The sequence below is a fragment of the Arachis ipaensis genome, chromosome B10 (assembly GCF_059453495.1).
Source record: "Arachis ipaensis isolate K30076 ecotype BB chromosome B10, ASM5945349v1, whole genome shotgun sequence".
NCBI lineage: Eukaryota > Viridiplantae > Streptophyta > Magnoliopsida > Fabales > Fabaceae > Arachis > Arachis ipaensis.
The window spans coordinates 135,320,206-135,347,719 of record NC_142435.1 but is presented as its reverse complement, the minus strand read 5'-3'; the positions used below and the strand labels follow the sequence as shown (position 1 = coordinate 135,347,719).

The window sequence follows — 27,514 nt, the reverse complement described above, 5'->3', positions numbered from 1 at the left end:
AACATGCCTCAGAGATTGAATGTTGATGCGAATTTTTAGAACCATATTCCAAAAAAAGAGACATTGTTATTTTTGAAATTTGTTAATTTGTTTACGAGTATGTAGTATCCTAGGGTTTGTAAAAAGTGTTATTAGCTGTTAACCAAAAAAAATTAGAAGGAAAATATGTACTCCACCAGGAACGGACCTAAAGTGGGTCGAGTAGTAGCCTCGACCCCCAAAATTTTAAGAAACTATACTTATATATGAGATACGTGTTTAAAAAATTAAAAAAATGTATGTAACTTAATAATTTTATATATATTATTTTTCATTATGTGATGGATTTATGTCTTAAGTTTTTAAGTCACCAATATTTTTTACTTAACTAATTTAATATCATACCATCAAGTCTTTATTACCTTTTAAATTAGTTTTTACGAAATAATTTTTTTATTTATTTAAAAAAATCATTTATTTTTTTATATCAATATATCTAACATTTATATTATTAAATTAATAATGACTTACGTATTTATATTTTGATAATCACATTACGTATTTTAGATATGATTTTCTTGTAAAAAATACTCATTTATCTTTTAAAATTACGTTGCTAAAATTAATTTTTTTTAAAGATATCTTATATCTTGTATTTTATAAGGGTACTATGTCTTTTAAGTAATTAATAATTAATAATTTGTTTTCAAAATTTTTTATAATTTTTAAATGAATTAATTTTAATTAATAAAATTTGTGATTAAATTTAACTGACCATGCTATAAATTATTGGTATTTTATAATTTTATAATGTACTATTAATATTGTTATATTCTTTTACATAAATCTTAGAGTAAAAGTAAAATTGTTAAAAAAACTATATATTTATATATATATATAACTTGATAAACCTTTTAAAAAAATAAATGTAATAACTATATGTTAATCATTTTTATGAAATGAAAAAATTAATTAAAATTTGGCCCCTCATTATTAAAATTTCTGGATCCATCCCTGTACTCCACGAAAAATGACAAAATTTTGTGAACAATAATATTTCATTTCTTTAATCATGTTTGTAATAAATTGTATGAAAATGAAATCTTTAACGTATTTTTGTAGAAATACATACTTAAATCTCGAACGTGTATTAAAAAAATTTAACCAATTCGGAGTACACAAATTAGATGATCAATGTAGTTTATAATTGCGTCCTACACTAATTTTTTTTTCATATCTACATTAAAAAGTCTCTATTTGGTGGTTGGTTAGGTTTTATTTATTAAAATTAGCTGCATCCACTGAAGCAAATTATTACTATTTAAAAAAAAATTTGTGTATAAAGCCTAACAGGTCTGATCCATGTTCATGTGGGCTAAACTCTTCATATGCCTGTTTAGATATAGAAAGATAAGAAATTTAATAATATATATTTAAATAATGAATAATTTATTTTAATAATAAATTTGGTAGGATTTGTTTCAGGTGATGCCAGGGGAATGTTAGCCGTATAAAGGTCATTCTTTTCTCTTGAAACTGGTCTGGAGCCAAGGTTGAAATACGTTAACAAGAGGATGGAGTCAGGAAGGCACCGTCTTTATGCTGTACGGCAGGGACAAGTTCCTGGGATATACACGACATGGGCAGATTGTAAGCGGCATGTCAATGGGTTCAGAGACTGTGAGTTCAAGGGATTCGCCAATGTTGATGAGGCAGAGAGTTGGCTCCATACTGGGGGTGTGTTATTGGCACCGCCACCCCCACCGGAACCCCCATCACCCCCTCCACCGTCACCGCCACGGTTGGGTCTGCTAGGAAGCTCGGCGATTGTGCGTGGTAGCTCTCTAGCGACTCAGCTTCGTACAATGCAGGTACGTGCTTCTCATCGCAAACGGTTGGAAGCAGGCGGGGTTCGTTCAAAACACGAAGTATCACTCAAAGGTAGATTCGAGCCCTGGGTAAAACTTTGATTAGGCTGTGGATGTTCATTGCTTTTGGTAATTTGCATGTCCGTTCTCGATGTTTCTGAGTGATGTACTGTTGTACCTTTTGTGGCATTTTAGGTAAGGCGGGTGAAGGAGATACATTGGGGACTGATTTCATTATCACAGAAGACATAGAAGTGTATCTTATTCGAGTTTGTTGTTAGTTACGTCTTGATTATCCGGTCTTCACCAGGCGTGAGTCGTACTCTCAAAACGGCGAGCATTTACATGGTTACTGGGTTGTGCTTCAGTCTGCGGAACATGGTCTCAACTGGGTAGTGAACGGCTGTTTCTCAGAGGATGAGGCAGAAGTAAGGCAAGCTGCTGCCTTTGAAATGCTGGACAAGGTTTTGACGATGACCGGAAGGAAAATTTCTGATTACAACTTCAGAAAAGTGGGAGCTTTGCAGCGGCGCGTTGAGGAACTTGAAGGTCAGATGTCTACCCCTCCGTATCACAGAATTTGGGAGCTCCAGGAAGAGAACATAAGGATGCGGTCTGAGCTGGAAAAGTTTCACCAGATCTTCAATGAGTAATCGTTGGACTTAGCTTAGGTTAGTTTACTTTGGATTAGATTCAGCTGGTTTGTTTTATGTTCTTAAGTACGTTTTAGTTGACTTAATTGAGTTTGTTTGCTGTTCCATTTTGAAGTTGGGTGTGTTGTGTAATTCATGTTTAAATTCTGATTATGATTAAGTGAAGCTGATGTAAATTTGGGGATGACCCTCTGCTCATTTCCTTCGAAATTATAAATATTTGTCATTTCATCATTGAAATTCAAAGCTGAGCTGCATAGATGCTAAGACGTTTTGCCTCAATGACTTTTCACTTGTTATTTCACTTCAGTAGCGATTGTGTACTAAAAATATAAACATTTTTTATACATAATTATTTTTATAATGACCTACAAACATGGTCAAAAAAGAGTTAAGTTCCTCCTAAAGGTATTGGGCTAAAAGGATGGAACTCAAAAGAACACCTTGAGGAGTTGAATTTCTCTTCAGTGGGAACTATATTGGTGGAAGTGAATTAGTTGGATTTGGAGTGTAAAGGTGTCATCTAGTTGAAAGAAAACCAAACTAGATGTCCCTTCACTAATGTCACATGTCAGGAGCTTTAGTTTAACGTGTGGGAATCAACTTCCTACCTTTTCAGTTGACAAGACTTGAGGTGACAGGAGTACCTAAAGATATTTTGGAAAGAGCAGTAAGCCAAATGTCAGACTAAAACCATTGGCCAAGAGGTGTCCTCTTCATCATGGTTTTACACTATAAAAAGGACCTCAAGCCACCTCTGTAAATCATCCTTCACTCTCACTTTTCACTTTCACCTTGATCATCTTCTTCACAGACCTTGAAACCCTTTTCACCCTTTACTTTCACCTTCACCTTCACTTTTCACCTTCACCTTCATCCTTCACTCTCACTTTTCACTTTCACCTTGATCATCTTCTTCTTCACAGACCTTGAAACCCTTTTCATCCTTTACTTTCACCTTCACTTTCACTTTTTCACCTTCACCTTCATCCTCTTCTGAGAGCTTCTCGTCTCTGTAAACCATTCCTGTCCACTTTAAACAAAGCTCATTCATCCTCTTGTGACATTAGTGGAGGTCTCAACACTTGTTCTCCACCTCTCTTCCTCACTATTAGTTCTTGTATTGCTTATTTGCCATTAATAGAAGTGTCTTCCTCACAAGTTTACTTACCCCTAATCTCTCATCTTAACTATTATTTTTCACTTAATCTATTTTTCACAAAACCACCCAAATCATCTGGTGACTCCACTAGGGAGGAACACTTTGACATGATGGCTGAATCCAGCATTACTCATCCTGGGCAGAATCAACCACCTAAGCGACGCTCAATAACTCCTCGGGATCTCAACCTCAACTTGGGATCACCTCAAGATGAGGACGGGCACAACCAAGAAGAGGAACACATGGAGCAGCAGAATATGGGTGCAGGAGGAGAAGGAGCTCATGCCCATGCAAATTTCTGCACACCCCATACTGGAGGTACCACTGGCATGCACACTCATGTAACCATTCCTGCTCATATGTACAACTATATGATAGACAACTAAACAAAGATGCAAGCTTTGATCACGTAAATGATGGCTAGAGATCAAACGAGGTATAGAACCCCCTTACCGCCTCCATTCGCGAACCAGGAGAATATGGAGGAAGACGAGAACACCCCAGTCACTCGTAGAGAGTTGGCACGTATTCTAAAGGGCAAAGGAGAAGCAAGTGAACCCACTTGGGAGATAAGTCCACCATTCGGGCATCATATTTTGGCAAAACCATACCCTAAGGGGTACCAACCACCTACCTTTCGTAAATTTGATGGTACTGGAAGTGCCAAAGAACACATCCTGTCATTCTTGGATGATCTCGGGGTGTTCAGGAACCACCAAGAGCTCAGGATCAAGGAGTTCTCAAAATCACTGACAGGAAGGGCGTTCATGTGGTATTGCAAGTTGAAAGCCAGTAGCATCAACACCTGGGAGCAATTAGTGACGGAGTTCTGCAACAAGTTCCTGGAAGAGGAACCCTCCATGCACATCATGGACCTGGGGAGAGTGAAACAGAGACAAGGAGAAGGATTAGTAGCGTTCGTCAAGAGGTACAGAGATCAAGCTTTACTTTGTATAGACACTCTCCCAGAGCCATAATTGGTGTACGGGTGTATTAGAAATATGGAAGATGGATCCCAAATTTATCTTTCTATGAGCAACATAAACACTTTCTCTGAGCTCTTAAAGAGAGCATCTAACATAACAGAGGCAATGAAGCGCAATGGAAGGAGATATAAAGAAGTTTCTCCTCTGGAAGTGTGTGCCACCGATGGCAGGGGCAGAAGGAGTTCTTATTCTAAGGGTGTTAAGAAAAACAGTCCTCCACCCCCACTACCTCTCTCCAGAGCTCAAGCCATGGTTGTCGTAAATGGATGGTTTGAGGATGAAACATTAAACCCAAAACAGATAGAGAGCCACCAACATCTGAAGACTTGAGAGATCCAAGATATTGCATGGTGCACCGCAATAAGGGCCATGGGTTGACCGATTGTTATGTGGTGAGGACGATGTTTCATAGGCAAGTGAAGGAAGGGAAGATACTCCTAAATGGAGAACAAAACCAAGAAGGTGTGAAAAACACTCTTTTTTCTCAACATGATGTTGGAATGATAGGCGTTGAAGGAGAGGTAATGCTGACAGAGATCGTAGATGAAGCAGAAGAGATGGTTACCATGGAGGAGTCCTTGGATGAAGACACCTTGACAAGAGGTCTTTTGAAGTCTCGAGGTTATAGAATCATGTTCAACCAACTTGGCTTGGAACCCCACATTCAGAAAGAGGTGGTCAGAGCTCTAATAGGAGTCATTCAGAAGCATGAAAAAAGTTTTGGGGGCATCAACGCTTAGCTTACAAGATTAGCAAAGGCCCATGCAAACGCCCTGGTGTTTCGGGACCCTGACTCATTTAATGGAGAGTTCTACCATAATAAACCATTGTACGTGGAAGCAGTGGTAGAAGGCATGAAGGTCAGAAGGGCCTTGGTGGATGCTGGATCAGGGGTAAACATCATACTCACTCATATATTTCTAGAAATGGGAGGTTCTGCTGATCAGATAAGGCCTACTCAAGTAGGGCTCAATACTTTTAATGGAGTGGGTGTGAAATCTAGAGGGTGTGTTAATGCTGTCTTGGAGGTTGGCCCAATAAAGACCAATAATAAGTTTCATGTGGTGGATGGAAGCTCTAGCTACCACATTCTACTGGGACGTCTATGGATTCATTTACATCGGTGCGTTCCTTCAAGTTGGCATCAATGCATAAAGTCTAGCTGGAGAGGGAAGGATATTAGCATCTCAGCCACTGTAACACCCTTTGATGCGGGAGAAGCACATTTAGTGGATGCGAGTTTCTATGAAGAGCTTGCATTACCAGGGGTCAACAAAATAAGGCCTGTGCAGGAATGCACCATCGAAACACCCAAACAAAAAGCAGTACGGAAGGACACCCTGATGGAGGAAGCACCAAAATAAAACACCAAAAAACGAGCAACAGCAATCGAAGACCTAGGGCTTCGTAAGGAAATTCTCCCAGGTGGAGGATATCGGTGGTGTATCCTATAGGAACTCGGGGGTCCAGCGGAGGAAAATTACCAGAACTCCCCTGGCCCCGACATCCTAAGTTTACAAGAAAAAGAACATCTGCAAAGCAGCATAGAAAATGCCCCTTTCCAACTCCAAGATGAAGCAAAGCAGAAGGAGGAAGAGTTGGAAGAGATTAATTTAGGGACTGAAGAACACCCGAGGCCTTTGTTCGTGTGCAAAACTCTAGGGGAGAAGGAGAAAAGGGATTTGATAGCATTATTAACAGAGTTCATAGATGTGTTCGCTTGGAACTATGATGAAATACCGGGGTTAGATCCAAACCTGGTAACCCACAATTTAGCCGTGAGGAAAGGAGCAACTCCTGTCAAGCAAGCTCCTAGAAAATTCTCCAATGAAATAGAAGCTCAAGTAAAGAAAGAAATCGAAAAGTTACTCGCAGCCAAGTTTGTCAAACCAATACAACACCCCTCTTGGTTAGCCAACATAGTGCTAGTGAAAAAGAAGAATGGGCAGATCCGGTGTTGCGTGGATTTTAGAGGTCTAAACAAAGCTTGCCCTAAGGATGATTTTTCTCTGCCAGATGTCGATAGAATGGTAGATGCTACAGCCGGATTTGAGAGGTTCTCCTTCATGGATGGATTTAGCGGGTACAACCAAATTAGAATGGCTCCGGGAGATGAAGAAAAGACAGCATTTCGAACACCCGTAGGTAATTTTTACTATACTGTCATGCCTTTTGGCCTAAAGAATGCTGGAGCAACCTACCAAAGAGCCATGACTGCTATATTCCATGACATAATGCATGACTTTGTAGAAGACTATGTAGACGATTTGGTTGTCAAGTCAACATCCGGGAAGCAACACACAGAACACCTCAGAGCTGTGTTCACTAGATGCAGAAAGTATAGACTCAAGATGAACCCCATGAAATGTGCTTTCGGGGTGTCATCTGGAAAGTTCTTGGGATTCAGAGTCCACAAAGGAGGCATTTCAGCTGACGAGGATAAGATTAAAGCTGTCCAAGACATGGAACCTCCGAAAAACATCAAGGGACTTCAGAAGTTCATAGGCAAGCTGGGGTACATTCGAAGGTTCATACCAGCATTAGGGGAGCTCTTAGGACCCTTAAGACCTTTGTTGAAAGAGAAGAATACCTTTACGTGGGGACAACACCACCAAGCTGTGATGGACAAGATCAAGAACGTTCTCACGTCCACTCACACCATGACTTCCCCTCAGCCTGGTGCACCATTGAAGGTATACTTAGCGGTAGGAGAAGAAGCAGTTAGTGGGTTAATTGCACAAGAAGGTGAAGGCAAAGAGAAACCCATTGCTTATGTTAGCAGAGCCATGAAAGGGCCGGAACAAAGATACTCTTCACCAGAGAAACATTGTCTCGCTCTGGTGTACATCTCACAAAGATACCGACACTACTTTCAAGCACACCAAGTAGAAGTCGTATCGAAAAATGAAGGTCTCAGATTTTTAATTGAAAAGCCAATGTTGACTGGAAGAATGAGTCGTTGGGCACTCCTAATAAGGGAATATGATGTGAAATTGGTGACACCTACCACCATTAAGAGCCAAGCTTTGGCTGACCTCTTGTCAATCTGTCCTGAAAAAGCAACGATTGAAGAGTTGCCAGATCAGATTCCAGGAACAATAGAGACTATTTATGCTTGCAATGAAGAGGAAACATGAACCCTCATGTTTGATGGAACACCCTCAAATCCTCAAGGAGGGGCAGGAGTCGTCCTTACAGACTCCCATGGAAGAAATCTGTCCTTCATGTTTCGATTGGATTTCTCTTGCACCAACAATGAGGCAGACTATGAAGCACTAATGCTCGGTCTAAAGATGGCTCAAGAAGTTAGTATCAAGAAACTCCATGTCAAAAGAGACTCCAACCTAATAATACAATAAATCCTAGGAGGGTATGGCACGAAGGAAAGAAGTCTGGCCTTATGCAGAGAGCAAGTGTGGCGCATGATGAAGGTATTTGATAAGATCTCATTTGAGCATGTACCCCAAACAGAAAACAAGCATGCGGATGCTTTAGCAACATTGGGGAGTAGAGTCACTATTCAAAATGGACAACATGCTTTGGAACACCGGGTAGCTGAAAGTCCTGCCAGAGAAAAAAGGATGTCTGTGAAAGGAAAAACCAATGATTGACGAACGCCTATACATGAACAGCTCAGAACGCTCAACATCACCAAAGAAACAAGAAGATTTTGCCTCCTCAATGGGCAAATGTTTAGAAAAAGTAATGATGGACTCCTCATGAAATGTGTAGGAGAAGAAGAAGGGAAAAAAAGCAGAACAACTGCATGGAGCCACTTGCGGAGAAGAAGGTCCCGGTTTGTACCAAAGGCTCCAGAGGTGGGGTATTTATTGGCCGAAAATGAAGTTTCATTGTGATGAATTACAGGCTTCCTGTAAGGCTTGTCAAGAAACAAAAGAAAGCATGCAGATATGTAATGTTCACAATTGGCAACAACCCATCGTAGAGTACCTCGATGCTGGAGTTTTGCCTTCAGAGAAAATAGAAGCTGAGAGATTGAAGAAGAGATCAGAACGCTACTTCTTGCAAAAAGGTGAGTTGTTCAAAAAGAATTTTACCAGAGAGATGCTAAAATGCGTTTGAGATGAAGAAAAAGATAAAGTCTTGGAAGAAGTCCATCAAGGAGTATGTGGGAGACACCAAGGAGGAAGGGCCTTATGGTATGAACTAATCAGGATTGGCTATTACTGGCCAAAAATGAAGGAAGATGCAATCAACTGGGCTAAAAGGTGTCCACAATGCCAAAAGCATGTAAACTTGATACATGCGCCAAGCGTGCAGAAGAACAGCCTCAAAACACCATACCCAATCCATACATGGGCGGTAGATTTTGTGGGACCAATCAACCCCCCATCAATGGGGAAGAAATGGATTCTAGTTGCAACAGAAAGCTTCACCAAGTGGGTGGAGGCTGTCGCTGTCAGGGAAGCAAATGCTGAAGCAGTAGTGAGATTTATCAAAGAAAATATAATATACAGGTTCGGGCTGCCAAGTGTTCTAGTGTCTGATAATGGAACCCATTTTGTTAACCAAAGAGTGTGGGGGTGTTCTTGAACAATACCAAATCAAACATCACAAGTCTTCCCCCTACTACCCGCAAGGCAATGGCCAGGCAGAGGCTACTAACAAGAGCCTTTTGAAAATACTCACAAAGATGGTGACCGATGCTCATAAAGATTGGAGTGAATACCTACCACTTGCTCTTTGGGCTTACAGAACAACCAGACATAGAACAACCGGAGTAACACCCTTCTCGTTGGTTTATGGGGTTGAAGCTGTACTGCCAACAGAGATTGAAGTGCCCACCGCCAGGATGTTGTTAGACGAGGCAAGGGATCGTGAAGCTGAGTTGCAAGAATTGGAAGAAAAAAGAGAAGTTGTGGGAAGCAAGATGGAAGAATACAACCGGAGACTAGCGTTAGCTTACGACAAGCATGTTCAGCCTAGGGTGTTCCTTGAGGGTGATCTGGTGCTAAAATCAGTAGACGCAGTAATGAGGAAGATGTATTTGCCAAAATGGACTCCCAAATGGGAGGGTCCTTACATTGTTTCTGAAGTACACCCCAACGGACACTGTATCCTGCTGGACCCAGATCATGGAACAACCACTGGCCCCATCAATTTCAAGTATGTCAAGAAATACTATGCCTAATTTCAGCTTTAGTAGTTTGAATTTCAATTCCAAAAGGCTTCTTTATCAAGAGCCAATGTTTATGTTATATTATTCTGCAAGCATCCTGCAATACATGAGAAAACTGCTTTAGCAATCATACACTCAAAAAATGTGAGTGATGCATCTTAAGAAATTTGCAATACAAAATAGTTCCAAAAAGTGAAGTGTCCCACCCTCCAAGCTCCTAAAAAGAGTCGAACATAAATAGGGCAAGAAAGTTATGGGTACCTTCCTTTTCTTTGCCTAAAAAAAAAAGAGGCAGAAAAAAATAGCAGTAGATAATCCTGCTCTTCTTAGAATCATACCCTCCCCCTGCAAAAAAAAAAAATGTGTGTATCCAAAATAAAATGATCACACAAGCAGGTAAAACCCCTGGAGGAGTATGCATATTATATTTAAAAAAAGAGGGGAAACATAACACCCAAAAAGAGGTGTACAATGAAAGTCATAGAAGCAGTAGGACAAAAATATACTTTGTCAAAGTATTACATATTTTACAAAATAAAGTGCTGGAAACTATTACAGTCACAAAATATCACTGTAAGAAATCACAGAAGAAGCAGCCTCCTTATGCTTGGCCAATTGCTCTCGCTCCATGCTGACGCTGGCTAACCTAGCCTTCATGGTGTTCAATTCAGATGTAAACTTGTTAACCTTTTCTTGAAGAGCAGAAACATCAGAAGAGAGAACGTGATGCTCTTTAGACAACAATTCTTCTCTAGCAAGATCAGAGATCCCAGGTGGAGGCTCCAATTTTGCAGAAAGATTTTCAAGCCAACGACCACTAAATTTAAATAACTTAAGGTTATTTAGATCATTTTCTACCATATCCTGATGAGCACCCCGCAAGTATGCAAGGGAGTGTGAAGTGAAGAAATCCCATGCGTCCAGAAAAGCTTGGTACCCAAGCTTCTTGAAAAGGCAGTTTAGGTCATTTGGAAGCAAGAAGGAAGGAGCCCGGGATGCAATCTTCGATAACAAGTTCTTCGCATCGCCATTGAAATACTCAAACTCATCGCGGACAGAAACTGAAAAGCAAAACAACCTTTTTTCATCAGGAACTTATAAAATGTTGGCACGCCTGACAAATGAAAAGAAATACAATGGAACACACCAGAAGAAGCACTAGTTAAAAGTTCCTTTGTGATTTTAGAAGTGCTTGAAGCTTGAAAGGTGGACTCAGAAGCAGTATGAGAAGCTGAAGATACAAACATACACACAAACAGCATGAACAAAATCATGTATGCAAGTCTAAAAAAAAAAGAGGTGGAGTAAAACAGTTGTACCTGTACCAGGAAGAACTGTTCAGGTGGGAGTAACAACACGTCTAGTAGGATCCCCTTGGCAGGTAACACCCAGCTCAATGTCAACATTTCTCTTAGAACTTGCTTTTGCTCGTAGGCCATCTCGCACAACTTCTTGGGTAGTACCCTCGTCAGGGATGTCGCCAACAACAAATGAATTAGGAGAGTCCCCACTGACCCTTTCTAGAGAGCTCTCATCGCCTACATTTACCAGATCAGAAGGTGCATTTGGAATTATTTTCAGTTTACCCAAAAGACGATGGGACATACGCTTCACAACACTGCTAGATAAGCTAACCACAGCCTTACCAGGAGACTGCGATGATTTAACAAAGCAAGCAGCAGCAGAAGAATCTTTAGCTTTTGCTGTCGAAGAAGGAGAAATTCCTGAGCCAGTAGAAATTAGTGAAGGCGTAGCATCAATGGAAGGCCCAGGTATTTTTGTAGGAGACCTCTTCGAAACATTAAAATTTGAACTCTCCACTTTACTGCGCTTGACCACTTCAGCAGTAACAACTGAATCATCTGGTTTTCTTTTTGAAGAAGGTGGATGTCTATAACACCTAGCGTTCAAGTCTACAAAACACCAGCACAAAAAATACAGCAGTCAAACACACAAGGAGGAGAGAGAGACGAAAAAGAAATGAAGAAACAAAAAATAAGAATCAGCAAAGAGCAAATATTACTTGTAATAGTTGAAGGGGAAAAGTTGCCAGTCATGAAATATGGATCCTTGATCAAAACCGGGACAAATGATCTGATATCAGGGACGGAGCTACCCTCATATTGCCTAATATGCTCCTTCATACACATAAGATAATCCACATACTCCATTGTAACTCCCCCATCCTTGTCAAGAGGAACAACCAAGAAAGGATTGTACTCCGGGAGTTCTTCTTGAAACAGAACCTTTTTCATCAAATTTTCCGATGAAGAAAAAATATGCTCCACATTTTTTGGGTCCTGGTCCCACCCTAGTTGGCGACTTACCCTATCAGGACGGTAGATCACTGGACAGATCAAAGCTCCACAGTGAAAATCCCTATCCATAACAATCAAACCAAGAAGGGGGGTAGGAGAAGTACACAAAAGTCAAAAGTCATAAACCCCATCCTTGCTGGTGAAAATATTATTGCGGTCATGCTCAAGACAAGCAGAATATATACGATGAATAGCCGATGCATCGGGCTGGTAAGAGGTTACGTACGGGCGAAAACAAAAATTTTCCTCCAAGTCAATAACATCCTCCAAAGATTTCGAAGGATGAGCTGAACCCCAAATTCAAGCACGAAGACTTGCCTTCTTATCTGGAAGAATTGTAGGGGGCTTACGGGTGGGAGCAAATAGAGAGAACCGCTCAAAAAGAAAGAGTTGAAGAAATATTTCGTCAATGAAAGACAAAACTGGAAAGCGACCATGAGCAATCTTGAGTTGCTGGAAAAATTGATCAAGCCGCGTATATAAGCTGCCGAGATACATAGGAGCCAATGGTAAACGTTCTCCTCTAGCAATCAAGCAGGATAAAAGAAACACCCCATGGCTCATACACTCATCCGCCGGTCCCAAAAATACATATTTACTTAACCAATAAGCAACAAAAGCAGCTTCCCTAAGATCTGAAGAAACAGCAGGAGCAGGGACAAACTCACCATTGAGGAAATCACCAAAGAAATAATGAGACCAATTAGAGTAAGAATACTTAACAGTAATCTTCTTCTTCTTGGAATCTTGCTTGTCGCCAACCACCTCTTTTCTTCTCGAGGACCGACGAGTCTTCGGATGCTCTTCCTTGGAGGAAGATTTCTTAGCATGCCTACTCTTGGACAACTCTTTTGCATATCGACCAGCATCACTTAAACTCATTTGAAGATGTCGTGCAAGCTTAAGTAGATCAGAATCTGGGCGAAGAAGAGTGAGATCCACACTACCAAACACCGGCAGTTGAAGAAGAACCACAACATCTTCCAAAGTGGGTGAAAACTCACCCCAAGAAGTCAGAAAAGTATGAGTCTGAGAACACCACCTCTGCCAAAGTAAACTCATATCATATCCATTTCGCTGAACACCCAAGCCTGCCAAGAAGAAATCAATTAGTGCTTCTTCAACATATAGCAACAAGGTAAAGAAATTATAAGAATCAATTATGAGGATAGATGGTAGAGAACAACCAACCTGTAGTTGTGCGAATAGCCTCGGCAACACCAGCTAATTCTAATCTCCTCACAAAACTACCACCCTCCTCAAACAATACTGTGAACACCCACTTTTGCCAAACCTTATTTATGTGAGTAGCTGCCTCAGATTTAAAAGACATCCATGGAAATTCTTGGCGCTTCAACCGAGAACAAAGTAGAGCAGGACCCACTTGATATGAAGGCTTCTCAACAAATTCACCAAAAATTCTACAATCTGAAGAATCAAAGGCGGGTTTCATAGTTTTATCCATACCTAATAACAAGCCAGAAGAAGGAGGGTCCAAAAAAGGTTTCTTCATCAGAGGAGGATCCACAAAAGTAGCCCTCTTATTTGATGGTTTAACCCAAGGTTGGGGGATAGATTCAGAAAATCCCATTGCATATTCTTCAGGAACATCGTCCATATCATTCACAGAAGAGTCAGTACCTAAACTATTACTAGAGTCCTCTGGGTCACTATCCATTATCTCAGCAAGTTTCACACAAGGCATGACAACAAAAAAGAAGCAATTCCTAAAAAAAGGGGGGGGAGAAGGAGAACAGCAACAACAAAATAGAGTAAACATCAATATCACGCAAATACCAATGACAAAAATGTTCAAAATATAAAGGAGAATATTGCAGAACACTCAAGAAATTCTAAAAAAGCCAAAGAGCATCGCATGTCAAGAAAACAACCAAGGAGTTCTCAAATGAAACAAAAAAGCAAAGGTATGAAAATCATTCATCATATTCTTTACTCGATAAGGCCACTAACTCCTCATATCCTCACAATATCATATTTTATTTGGTGACATATATGAAAATATTGCAAGACATTATACGTTTATAGCTTTGAAAGAATATAAATATGGAACACTAATAATTTGTTCTAATTGAAAAAAATTATAAACAAATTACTTATGACTATACTATACAAAAAAAATTTAATTAAATTATTTTTATTCTTAAATATCTATTTTATAGTTGCAGATGAACATTGCTCATGATGTTTAACTCAATTTCTTTTATTTTGTGATGCCATTGGAAACATATACAAATGAGAACATGTACAAATGAGGATATAACATCCAAGTTGTAAGGTGAAAGATCTTTATCAAAGAATCCCTATAGCTAATTTCAAAATTAGCAACTCAATATACATGGGGCTGAGAGGGGTTACATGAGAACAAAGGCAGAGAACATAATAATAAAGGTTCAGATTAACAAAGAGTACAAAATGATCATCAGAGTTCAGACACGAATTCAGAGTAACAAAAGTTCAGAACAATACGAAAAAAAAAATGTCAAATACACAATAGTAGATATTTAAGTGCCAGAATCTCATACAAGAAAATAGGAGTACTCATTATATGACAAAAAAGGGAGCAAGACCGAAGACAAAAGCAAGAAAAGAAGAAAAAGAGTCTTACCAAGTAAGAAGACAGAGTGAGAAGACAGAGCAATGTTGAATATGAGAGTGTCCTTTGTCCTAAGAAAAACTCCCAATTGTTGAAGAAGAGGGTTTGGATGGTGGTGCTGCTGTGTAAAAAATGCCCTAACAGAGATGATGAGGAACACGCTCTCCCCTATTCTCCCAGGTGTTCTCCCCTTCTTATGTGTCTCTCCAAATCCAGGTATTCAAATTTAAAAGGCGTCCAATTAAAAGGGTAAGAGTTTCTCCCCTTCTTATTTCCTTATATATTAAATTATTATATTAAATCAAATCATCCTCTTTTTTCATAATATATATATATATATAATAATATTATTATTATTTATTATGAATATATTCATAATTTATATATATTATTATTATTATTTATATATATATATAAATAAATAATAATAATATTATGTATATATACATACACTATTTTTAAAAATAAATACATACATACAAATAAATTATGAATATATTCATTTATTAATCTTATTTATTTATTTATTTATTTTATTAATACTTAAAATATTTGCACAATAACATTCTTTTATTCATTTTTTTTATGAGTACATAATTATATTCATATTATACAGAAATATTTATATTTAAATATTATAATATTTACAAATACATATCTCATTATGACAAAAAAAATCAATAAAAGAGGGGAGATTTGATTCTTTAGAGTTATGATATGTTAACCAAAAAAAAAAAGAGAGAAAATTTTTAATTATTTTTGTTCTGTTGAGTACAAAAAAGTTTAATGCAGCTTGAGAGAATACTTTGTACCCTTAAAAACTGCATGGGGGCTTATGATTGTGTACTAAAAATATAAATCTTTTTTGTACATAATTATTTTTATAATGACCTACAAACATGGTCAAAAAAGAGTTAAGTTCCTCCTAAAGGTATTGGGCTAAAAAGATGGAACCCAAAAGAACACATTGAGGAGTTGAATTTCTCTTCAGTGGGAACTATATTGGTAGAAGTGAATTGGTTGGATTTGGAGTGTAAAGGTGTCATCTAGTTGAAAAAAAACCAAACTAGATATCCCTTCACTAATGTCACATGTCAGGAGCTTTAGTTTAACGTGTGGGAATCAACTTCCTACCTTTTCAGTTGACAAGACTTGAGGTGACAGGAGTACCTAAAGATATTTTGGAAAGAGCAGTAAGCCAAATGTCAGACTAAAACCATTGGCCAAGGGGTGTCCTCTTCATCATGGTTTTACACTATAAAAAGGACCTCAAGCCACCTCTGTAAATCATCCTTCACTCTCACTTTTCACTTTCACCTTGATCATCTTCTTCACAGACCTTGAAACCCTTTTCACCCTTTACTTTCACCTTCACCTTCACTTTTCACCTTCACCTTTCATCCTTCACTCTCACTTTCCACTTTCACCTTGATCATCTTCTTCTTTACCGACCTTGAAACCATTTTTATCCTTTACTTTCACCTTCACTTTCACTCACATTGATTTGAGTTAAAACTTTTTGAAACTTGCATGATATATATATAGTTTGGAATATGGTTTTTGAGCTAAGAACACACAATCTGTGAGTTTTTTAGCTTAATTGTATGGTTACATTATTTAACCATGATTTTTATTCTTGTGTGTTTTCTTCTCTATGATTGCAATCTGTGGTTTGTTCCATTCTATATGTCCATTATTTAGTGTATTTAATGTAATTAGGTGATTAAGGCCATCATTTGATTATAGCTCACTTATCCCAAATAGCTTACCATTTCATTTACCTTTGTTTGCCACATTGAGCCTTTTTAACCCCCTTTTATTCTTTATATTACCACATCATTAGCCTTAAGCGGAAAAAATAATTAATTGTCATATTTGAATCTTTGGTTAGCTTAAGATAGTGAGTGTGTGTCAACTAAGTGTTGGAAAATGTGAGAACTTTGGTTGATGAGAATGTGCTTTGTTTTTATTGACAATTATTGAGAATTTAGGTTTATACTCATGTGAAATTATATAAACCATATGCATTGATGTATTATGCTTTCATATATAGAAAAAAAAATAAAAATAAAAAAAAGAAGAAAAATAAAAAAAGAGAGAAAAAGAGAAAATTGTTAAGTTCAATAAGAAAATCAATGCATATGTGGTGGAATTAAAATTGATACATGAGTGTGTGAAAATATGCAAAAGTGAGATTTTGGGTGGCTAGGCTTGATTTTAGAATTGTATAGAGTGTGTGTATGTGTTAGGTGAGAACTTAGGTTAGTCAAAGATTCATATGATAGCTCACTTGGCCATATATATATCCTCACCCTTACCTTAGCCCCATTATAACCTTAAAAAGCCCTCATGATATTTGCATTTGTACACTAGATAATTGTTGATTGGTTAGATGAAGAACAAAATTTTTGAAAGCATGATTAGAAAAGATTTGAGTGGTTTAACCCCAAAACACCTGAGTGATTAGAGTGCATATACACATCCAGTGAGAGTTCAATTGCTCATTTTCATATGTCCATATTTGAACATTGCTTGTCTTGCAAGTTTGTGAATTCTTTTAAATAACTCAATTAAACTGTGAATGTGCTTGATGTGATTTATTTAGCCCTTGATTGTGCATATATCATTTCTTGGAAATTTGACTCACTTTGACCACATATATGCTTATATATATAGATAGGTAGTAATTAGAATAGCATGATGCATGTAGGTAGCTTGCATTTAGATAGGTTGCATTGCATAATTTCTACCATTTTGCCTTCACTCTTTTGGTTCTCTTGAGCTTAGCATGAGGACATGCTAATGTTTAAGTGTGGGGAGATTGATAAACCCCATTTTTAGGGTTTATCTTGTGCTTAATTTATCAAATTTTATCCATTATTCTCACACTTATGCATATAATTCGCATGTTTTACATTTTCCTTCCTAATTTTATACTATGATTGAAAACATGCTTCTTTGGCCTTAATTTTGCTAATTTTAATTCTTCCTTATCACCATTCGATGCCGTGATATGTTTGCTGAGTGTTTTCAGGGTTTATAGGGTAGGAATGGCTTAGAGGATGGAAAGGAAGCATGCAAAAGTGGAAGGAACACAAGAAATTGAGGTTTTGGGAAGCTGGCAGTGACGCGCACGCGTGGTATGACGCGTACGCGTGAATGACGCAAGACACAAGTGATGCGTATGCGTGGGACGACGCGTATGCGTGACCTAGTATTTAATTCAGCGACGTGTACGCGTGACAAAGCGTCAGGTGCTGCAGATATCAGAATTCACTGTGAGCGATTTCTGGGCTCCTTTTTTATCGAGTTTCAGGCCCGAAAATCCAGATTAGAGGCTGCAGAGTGGAGCTGGATGGAGGAATCATTCATTCACTTATCATAATACAACATTAGTGAGGTTTTAGATATAGTTTTCTAGAGAGAGAGACTCTCTCCTCTCTCTAGGTTTTAGTGTTTCTTTTAGTTTTAATTCTCATCAAATTCAGGTTTTTCATATTGCTTTAATTTAGTTTCTCTTCTTCATTTTATTATTCTAGCATCTTAGTTTATCTTCTCTTGTTGGTTTGTTTATATCTCCAATTTAGTTTATGAACTCTTCATGTTACATTTAATTTCTTATTAATGCAAGTTGAGGTATTTTATGTTTATTGCTTCTTTCTTCAATTGTTATTATTGTCTTGCAATTGGGTATCTTAGATTTTATTATCTCTTATTAGTTCTCTATGCTTTTATTTTGTGCCTTCCAAGTGTTTGATAAAATGCTTGGGGGGTTTTAATTTAGATTTTTATGTTCTTAACTTGGATTGATTATTTAGAGACTCTTGAGTTATAAAAAGTCTTTTGTTGATTGGTAATTGAGACTTGCTAGTTGGTTTAGGCTTCACTAAATCTAGTCTTTGATTAGGACTTGTGAACCTAAGTTGATTTTACTCACTTGACTTACCTTCATTGTTAGAGGTTAACTAAGTGAAAGCAAAAGGCAATTACCATTACAATTGATGATGATAATGAGGATAGGACTTCTAATTATCAATTCTTGTTAAGAGCTTTCTTAGTTATTAATTTATTTTCTTGCTATTTTACTTTCTTGTTTCTTATTTCAAAAACCCAAAAAAAATATACTTTCCCATAACAAATAATAACTACACTTCGCTGCGATTCCTTGAGAGACGACCCGAGGTTTAATACTTCGGTTTACTTTTATTGGGTTTATATTTGTGACAAACAAATTAAATTTGATTGAGGATAATTTGTTGGTTTAGATCTATACTTGCAACGTAACATTTTTGTGAAATTCTTTACTGACAATTTTCCTCCATCAATGAGTTTAATTATGGAGTTTTGAATGAATGCATGTCTGTAATACCTGGGTAGTAGCAAGGGTCGTGGTTCGTCCGACTTGCTCTGGGTCATTGTTTGAGAATTGGTAATAATGAAGGGTGATTATGATTGAATGTGTATTTGTGATACCTGGGTAGTAGCAAGGGTTGTGATTCGTTCCGCTTGCTCCAGGTTAATGTTTGAGATTTTATAACAACGATGATTGATTTTAAACGGAATGAATGTATATTTTAAGATCCTGGGCAGTAGCAAGGGTTGTGGTTCGTCCCACTTGCTCCAGGTTAGAGATTGTGACACCTGTATAGTAGCGGCAGTAGTGGTGATTCCCCTCGCTCCAGATTGAGCTTCTAAACACCCGCCTGGGTAGTAGCCGTAGTAGTGGTTATTCCACTAGCTCAGGATTGAGCGGGTAGTAGCAAGGGGGTTGTACCTCAAACCCTCTTGCTCCGCAATGGGTGTTTCAGTCCATGGTTAGCTACCAGGACGTGTCGGGTTGGCTATATAACCGACAGATAATATCATCAGCCATAGGGCAGGTATACATCATTTGCATATGTTTGAATTGTTTGGGTTTTTCTATTTGTTTAGGATTGCTATATCATATATACTATGTTACCTGATTATGTGCTACTTGTTCTACTTGTACCTTATTATGTATTACTTGTCTGTATTGCTTGTGTTTGTACAACTGAGAGGTCCCTCATGCCAGTGTCGGTTGACGCAGAGGGCTGTTCTTGTTGAGATAGAATAATGATATGATTAATTTAAACTTATGATTATTGAATGAGATAATTTGAGTTCCCTGGGTAGACGCAGTGAAGTGATTTTACTTGCTCCAGATGAGGATATAAAGTATTGATATAGAATTGCTAAGACAGAATAACTGGTGATGGTTTGGCTTATGATTCTAATTTTGATTTGTTGGAGAGATAGATAGTTGGGAAGCATGAGGAAGAGGAATTAGATTTAGCATTCCCTTATGATAGTTGCCTATTTATGGATTAGCGAGAATATAAGATGAATATTGGGTGAAAGGAAGTTTAGGATGCTTAGTGAGTTTTTATTACAATGCATTGTATTTATTTGGCACTTTTACCGTACTGGGAACCCATGGGTCGGGGGTTCTCATTCCGTATATATCTCTTATTTTTCAGATGCAGGTCCAGGTGCTCAACAGTGAGATGTGATTTGTCTGAAAGACGGTGAAGACCTTTTAAGATCTCTTATTTATATTTTTCTTATAGAATCAACAAAAACCTATAGATTAATCACAATTTCCAAATCCAGATCCAATTTTAACAAACAGTATAGATCACGCAGAAGTTCAAACTTCACATGTAGATTCAATTTCAAAATTAGAACCCAAACCTTCGCCAGCAAGCAAAGACAGCGAACCAATGGCGCAACTAATATCGTCAAAAATTGAAGGTCTGAGTAAAGGTAGCAACGTTGAGGCCGTGACATCACGAAGGGAAAGGTGGAGGACGTAGATCTTGAAATGGCAGAGGAGGAAGGGGTGACTCGACCACCACCGAAGCCACCAAATCAGAATTCACACATGATGGTCTTGGGAGAAACTGCATCAGCAGAGATCATGGCAGAAGCAACGCCGCACCGGGCAGAGAGCTTGACAAGTGAAGGGAATGGTGGGGTCGCATCAGCAATTGTAGGAGGAACGACTATGAGAAGGACCCCGCTCGAAGAGAAGCATCACAGACGAGCAACGTGGCGGAAACAAGTCAGTCCTGGTCCATTTCTCTGATCATGGCTAGGCTACCATCACAAATGGCGGAGATGTTTCCCTAGGAGTACGAGAATGAGATCGCCCCAGAGAAAAAGTAGGACCACAACGATGGAGTTATTTCAAGCGCAATTACGACTGGAAGAAGTGGCGACTGGCGTGCATTGTGGAGAGATGGATGCGGGTTAGATGCAGTGGCGGCGTTGGTGGTTATTTTGGAACTATGAAACCCAGGGCAGAGAAGGAAGGAGCCGCTGGGGATGATTGGTGCACGAAATTGTGATCCCTGGTAATGGCTCCAAAAACTTGGTGCTCTACTCTTAATTCATAACTTGTCACAACTTCGATACAACTAACCAGCAAGTGCACTGGGTCGTCCAAGTAATAAAACCTTACATGAGTAAGGGTCGATCCCACGGAGATTGTCGGCTTGAAGCAAGCTATGGTCACCTTGTAAATCTCAGTCAGGCGGATATCAAATGGTTATGGAGTTTTCGAATAATAATAATAAATAAACAGAAAATAAAGATAGAAATACTTATGTAAATCATTGGTGAGAATTTCAGATAAGCGTATAGAGATGCTTTCGTTCCTCTGACCCTCTCCTTTCCTGCTGTCTTCATCCAATCAGTCTTACTCCTTTCCATGGCAAGCTTTCTGTAAGGGCATCACCGTTGTCAATGGCTACATCCCATCCTCTCTGTGAAAAAGGTCCAAATGTTCAGTCACGGCACGGCTAATCATCTGGAGGTTCTCGATTATACTGGAATAGAATTTACTATCCTTTTGCGTCTGTCACTACGCCCAGCACTCGCGAGTTTGAAGTTCATCACAACCATCCCTTTCCAGATCCTACTCGGAATACCACAGATAAGGTTTAGACTTTCCGGATCTCAGGAATGGCCATCCATGGGTTCTGACTTATACCACGAAGATCCTAATATCTCGGACTCGGTCCCCTGTATTAGTAATCTAAGAGATATTCATTCTGCCTTGTTTGCATGTAGAACAGAAGTGTTTGTCAGGCACGCGTTCATAAGTGAGAATGATGATGAGCGTCACATAATCATCACATTCATCATGTTCTTGGATGCAAATGGATATCTTAGAAGCGGAATAAGTTGAATTGAGTAGAAAAACAGTAGTACTTTGCATTAAATCATGAGGAACAGCAGAGCTCCACACCTTAATCTATGGAGTGCAGAAACTCTACCGTTGAAAATACATAAGTGATGAAGGTTCAGGCATGGCCGAATGGCCAGCCCCCAAACGTGATCAATATGATCCAAAGATGAACTAAAAATCATCCCCCCTCTAATACAATAGTAAAAAGTCCTATTTATACTAAACTAGTTACTAGGGTTTACAGAAGTAAGTAATTGATACATAAATCCACTTCCGGGGCCCACTTGGTGTGTGCTTGGGCTGAGCTTGAAGTTTACACGTGGAGAGGTCATTCTTGGAGTTGAACGCCAAGTTGTAACGTGTTTTTGGCGTTCAACTCTGGTTCGTGACGTGTTTCTGGCGTTTAACTCCAGACTGCAGCGTAGAACTGGCGTTCAACGCCCTTTTGTGTCGTTTAAACTCGGCCAAAGTATGGACTATTAAATATTGCTGGAAAGCCCTGGATATCTACTTTCCAACACAATTGGAAGCGCGCCATTTTGAGTTCTGTAGCTCCAGAAAATCCACTTGAGTGCAGGGAGGTCAGAATCCAACAGCATCAGCAATCCTTCTTCAACCTCTGAATTTGATTTTTGCTCAAGTCCCTCAATTTCAGCCAGAAAATACCTGAAATCACAGAAAAATACACAAACTCATAGTAAAGTCCAGAAATGTGAATTTAACATAAAAACTAATAAAAACATCCTTAAAAGTAACTAGATCCTACTAAAAACATACTAAAAATAATGCCAAAAAGCGTATAAATTATCCGCTCATCACAACACCAAACTTAAATTGTTGCTTGTCCCCAAGCAACTGAAAATCAAATAGGATAAAAAGAAGAGAATATACTATAAATTCCAAATTATCAATGAAACATAGCTCCAATCAGATGAGCGGGACTTGTAGCTTTTTGCCTCTTAAATAGTTTTGGCATCTCACTTTATCCATTGAGGTTCAGAATGATTGGCATCTATAGGAACTCAGAGTTCAGATAGTGTTATTGATTCTCCTAGTTCAGTATGTTGATTCTTGAACACAGCTACTTTATGAGTCTTGGTCGTGGCTCTAAGCACTTTGTTTTCCAGTATTACCACCGGATACATAAATGCCACAGACACATAATTGGGTGAACCTTTTCAGATTGTGACTCAGCTTTGCTAAAGTCCCCAATTAGAGGTGTCCAGGGTTCTTAAGTACACTCTTCTTTTTTTTTTTTTGCTTTGGACCTTGACTTTAACTGCTCAATCTCAAGTTTTCACTTGACACCTTCACGCCACAAGCACATGTTTAGAGACAGCTTGGTTTAGCCGCTTAAGCCAGGATTTTATTCCTTTAGGCCCTCCTATCCACTGATGCTCAAAGCCTTGGGATCCTTTTTCTTTACCCTTGCCTTTTGGTTTTAAGGGTTATTGGATTTTTGCTCTTGCCTTTTAGTTTTAAGAGCTTTGGCTTTTTCTGCTTGCTTTTTCTTTTTTTTTTCTTTTTTTTTCGCAAGCTTTTCTCTATTTACTGCTTTTTCTTGCTTCAAAAATCATTTTTATGATTTTTCAGATTATCAAATAACATGTCTCTTTGTCATCATTCTTTCAAGAGCCAACATATTTAACATTCATAAACAACAACTTCAAAAGACATATGCACTGTTCAAGCATTCATTTGGAAAACAAAAAGTATTGTCACCACATCAATATAATTAAACTAAGTTCAAGGATAAATTCGAAACTTATGTACTTCTTGTTCTTTTGAATTAAAACATTTTTCATTTAAGAGAGGTGATGGATTCATATTCACTACTTTAAGGCATAGACACTTAAATACTAATGATCATATAGTGAAGACACAAACATAGATAAACATTTAGCATAAAAAAAATGAAAAACAGAGAATGTAAGAACAAGGAATGAGTCCACCTTAGTGATGGTGGCGTTTTCTTCTTGAGGAACCGATGATGTCCTTGAGCTCTTCTATGTCTCTTCCTTGTCTTTGTTGCTCCTCCCTCATTACTCTTTGATCTTCTCTAATTTCATGAAGGATGATGGAGTGCTCTTGATGTTCCACCCTTAGTTGTCCCATGTTGGAACTTAATTCTCCTAGGGAGGTGTTGATTTGCTCCCAATAGTTCTGTGGAGGAAAGTGCATCCCTTGAGGTATCTCAGGGATCTCTTGATTTGCAGTCAAATGTTCTACCACTGAGCTATAGACCCTTGAGATGAATCTCTCCATCTCCTATGACTTGGAGGTGGAAGCTTTTGTCTTCTCTTTTCTCTTTCTAGAGGTTTCTCTGGCCTTAGGTGCCATCAATGGTTATGGAAAAACAAAAAAGCTATGCTTTTATCACACCAAACTTAGAATATTGCTCACCCTTGAGCAAAAGAAGAAAGAATAGTAGAAGAAGAAGAAGATATGGAGGTGAGTTGATGGTTTGAATTTGAGTGGGTGGGTGTAGGTGGATTGTATGATGGTTTTAGGGGAGTAATTGATGTGAGTGGTGAAAGGTTCTTGGGAAGGGGTGATATAGGATTATGAGGAGGTAAGGTGAGTAGAGGTATGTAGGGATTCTGTGGTGTCCACAGATCCTGAGGTGTCAAGGATTTGCATCCCTGCACCAATTAGGCATGTAAAATGCCTTTGCATGCAATTCTGGCGTTTAAACGCCGAATTGATGCTTGTTCTGGGCGTTCAGTGCCCAAATGCAGCATGTTTCTGGCGTTGAATGCCAGTTCTATGCTTGTTTCTGGCATTGAACGCCAGTTCTATGCTTGTTTCTGGCGTTCAGCGCCAGCTTTCCTCAGTGTGCATTCCTGGCGTCTGAACGCCAGGATGTTGCTTGTTTCTGGCATTCAACGCCAGATCCATGCTCTGTTCTGGCGTTGAACGCCAGCCATATGCTCCTTACTGGCGTTTAAACGCCAGTAAGTCCTTCCTCCAGGGTGTGATTTTTCTTCTGCTGTTTTTGATTCTGTTTTTAATTTTTTTGATTTATTTTGTGACTCCACATGATTATGAACCTAATAAAACATGAAAGAACAATAGAAATAAAAATAAAATTAGATAAATAAAAATTGGGTTGCCTCCCAACAAGCGCTTCTTTAATGTCAATAGCTTGACAGTGGGCTCTCATGGAGCCTCACAGATGTTCAGAGCATTGTTGAGACTTCCTAACACCAAACTTAGAGTTTGGATATGGGAGTTCAACACCAAACTTAGAGCTTGGTTGTGGCCTCCCAACACCAAACTTAGAGTTTGACTGTGGGGGCTTTGGTTGACTCTGCAATGAGAGAAGCTTTTTATGCTTCCTCTCCATGGGTACAGAGAGATCCTTGAGTTTTAAACACAAGTTTGTCCTTATTTAGTTGAAGGACCAACTCTCCTCTGTCCACATCAATCACAGCTCTTGCTGTGGCTAGGAAGGGTCTTCCAAGGATGATGGATTCATCCTCATCCTTCCCAGTATCCAGGATTATGAAATCAGCAGGGATGTAAAGGCCTTCAACCTTTACTAACATGTCCTCTACTTGTCCATAAGCTATTTTCATGGATTTGTCTGCCATCTCTAATGAGAAATTGGCCTCCTGTACCTCAAGGGTTCTTAGTTTTTCCATTACAGAGAGTGGCATGAGGTTTATTCCTGACCCAAGGTCACATAAAGCCTTCTCAAAGGTCATGGTGCCTATGGTACAAGGTATTAGGAACTTTCCAGTATCTTCTTTCTTCTGAGGCAATCTCAGTTGATCCAATGCATTTAGTTCATTGGTGAACAGGGGAGGTTTATCTCCCCAAGTTTCATTACCAAATAAATTTGCATTCAGCTTCATGATTGCACCAAGAAACTTGGCAACTTGCTCTTCAGTGACATTCTCATTTTCTTCAGAAGAAGAAGAATACTCATCAGAGCTCATGAAGGGCATAAGGAGGTTTAATGGAATCTCAATGGTCTCTAGATGAGCCTCAGATTCCTTTGGTTCCTGAGAGGGAACCTTCTTATTGATCACTGGACGTCCCAGGAGGTCTTCCTCCTTGGGATTCACGTCCTCCCCTTCCTCCTTGGATTCGGCCATGATGGTTATATCAATGGCCTTGCAATCTCTCTTTGGATTCTCTTCTGTATTGCTTGGGAGAGTACTAGGAGGGGTTTCGGTGATCTTCTTACTCAGCTGGCCCACTTGTGCCTCCAAATTTATAATGGATGACCTTGTTTCACTCATGAAACTCAGAGTGGCCTTAGATAGATCAGAGACTAAATTTGCTAAGCTAGATAGATTCTGTTCAGAATTCTCTGTCTGTTGCTGAGTGGATGATGGAAAAGGTTTACTATTGTTAAACTTGTTTCTTCCACCATTAGTAAAGCCTTGTTGAGTCTTCTGTTGATCCTTCCATGAGAAATTTGGATGATTTCTCCATGAGGGATTATAGGTGTTTCCATAAGGTTCACCCATATAATTTACCTCTACTATTGCAGGGTTCTCAGGATCATAAGCTTCTTCTTCAGAAGATGCCTCTTGAGTACTATTGGATGCAGCTTGGATTCCATTCAGACTCTGAGAAATCATATTGACTTGCTGAGTCAATATTTTATTCTAAGCCAATATGGCATTCAGAGCATCAATTTCAAGAACTCCCTTCTTTTGAGGCGTCCCATTATTCACAGGATTTCTCTCAGAAGTGTACATGAACTGGTTATTAGCAACCATGTCAATGAGTTCTTGAGCTTCTGCAGGCGTTTTCTTTAGGTGAATGGATCCACCTGCAGAAGTATCCAATGACATCTTAGCTAATTCAGACAGACCATCATAGAATATATCTAAAATGGTCCATTCTGAAAGCATGTCAGAAGGACACTTTTTGGTCAGTTGCTTGTACCTCTCCCAAGCTTCATAGAGGGATTCTCCTTCTTTCTGTCTGAAGGTTTGAACATCCACTCTAAGCTTACTAAGCTTTTGAGGAGGAAAGAACTTGGCTAAGAAAGCCATGACCAGCTTATCCCAAGAGTTCAGGCTATCCTTGGGTTGAGAGTCCAACCATATTCTAGCTCTGTCTCTTACAGCAAAAGGGAAAAGCATGAGCCTGTAGACTTCAGGATCTACTCCATTAGTCTTAACAGTATCACATATCTACAAGAATTCAGTTAAGAACTGAAAAGGATCTTCAGATGGAAGTCCATGAAACTTGCAGTTTTGTTGCATCAGAGAAACTAATTGAGGTTTCAGCTCAAAATTATTTGCTCCAATGGTAGGGATAGAGATGCTTCTTCCATGTAAATTGGAATTTGGTGCAGTAAAGTCACCAAGCATTCTCCTTGCATTATTATTATTTTCGGCTGCCATCTCCTCTTCCTGTTCGAAAATTCGTGTAAGGTTGTCTCTAGATTGTTGTATTTTAGCTTCTCTTAGTTTCCTTTTTAGAGTCCTTTCAGGTTCAGGATATGCTTCAACAAGAATGTTCTTGTCCTTGCTCCTGCTCATATGACAAAGAAGGGAATAACAAAGAAAATATGGAATCCTCTATGTCACAGTATAGAGATTCCTTTGTGTGAGTAGAAGAA

The 27,514-nt window shown here is 38.8% G+C and overlaps 1 protein-coding gene and 1 non-coding gene across 2 annotated transcripts; one reads left to right on the top strand and one right to left on the bottom strand.

The window, feature by feature from the left end:
- Positions 1-6,460: 6,460 nt before the first annotated feature.
- On the bottom strand, positions 6,461-13,619 carry LOC148581817 (uncharacterized). Its single transcript, XM_088501450.1, has 3 exons — positions 13,298-13,619; positions 12,502-13,197; positions 6,461-6,510 (listed from the first exon to the last, which is right to left on the bottom strand). Exons 1-3 carry the CDS (start codon positions 13,617-13,619, stop codon positions 6,461-6,463), a joined length of 1,068 nt encoding a protein of 355 aa, XP_088357576.1.
- Positions 13,620-26,792: 13,173 nt separating this feature from the next.
- Positions 26,793-26,900, top strand: LOC148581816 (small nucleolar RNA R71). Its single transcript, XR_015896603.1, has one exon. It is a non-coding gene; the product is annotated as a small nucleolar RNA R71 (small nucleolar RNA).
- The last annotated feature ends 614 nt before the right edge of the window (positions 26,901-27,514 follow it).

What these genes read in the sequence shown, in the direction of transcription:
- LOC148581817 (XM_088501450.1), bottom strand. Translation starts at nt 13,619, where the DNA reads ATGAAGAAACCTTTTTTGGACCCTCCTTCTTCTGGCTTGTTATTAGGT. An exon ending in GGCTATTCGCACAACTACAG is followed by an intron (nt 13,198 to 13,297) that starts GTTGGTTGTTCT and finishes TCTTCTTGGCAG; the next exon opens with GCTTGGGTGTTCAGCGAAAT. An exon ending in TTTCATTGACGAAATATTTC is followed by an intron (nt 6,511 to 12,501) that starts TTCAACTCTTTC and finishes TGCGAGTAACTT; the next exon opens with TTCGATTTCTTTCTTTACTT.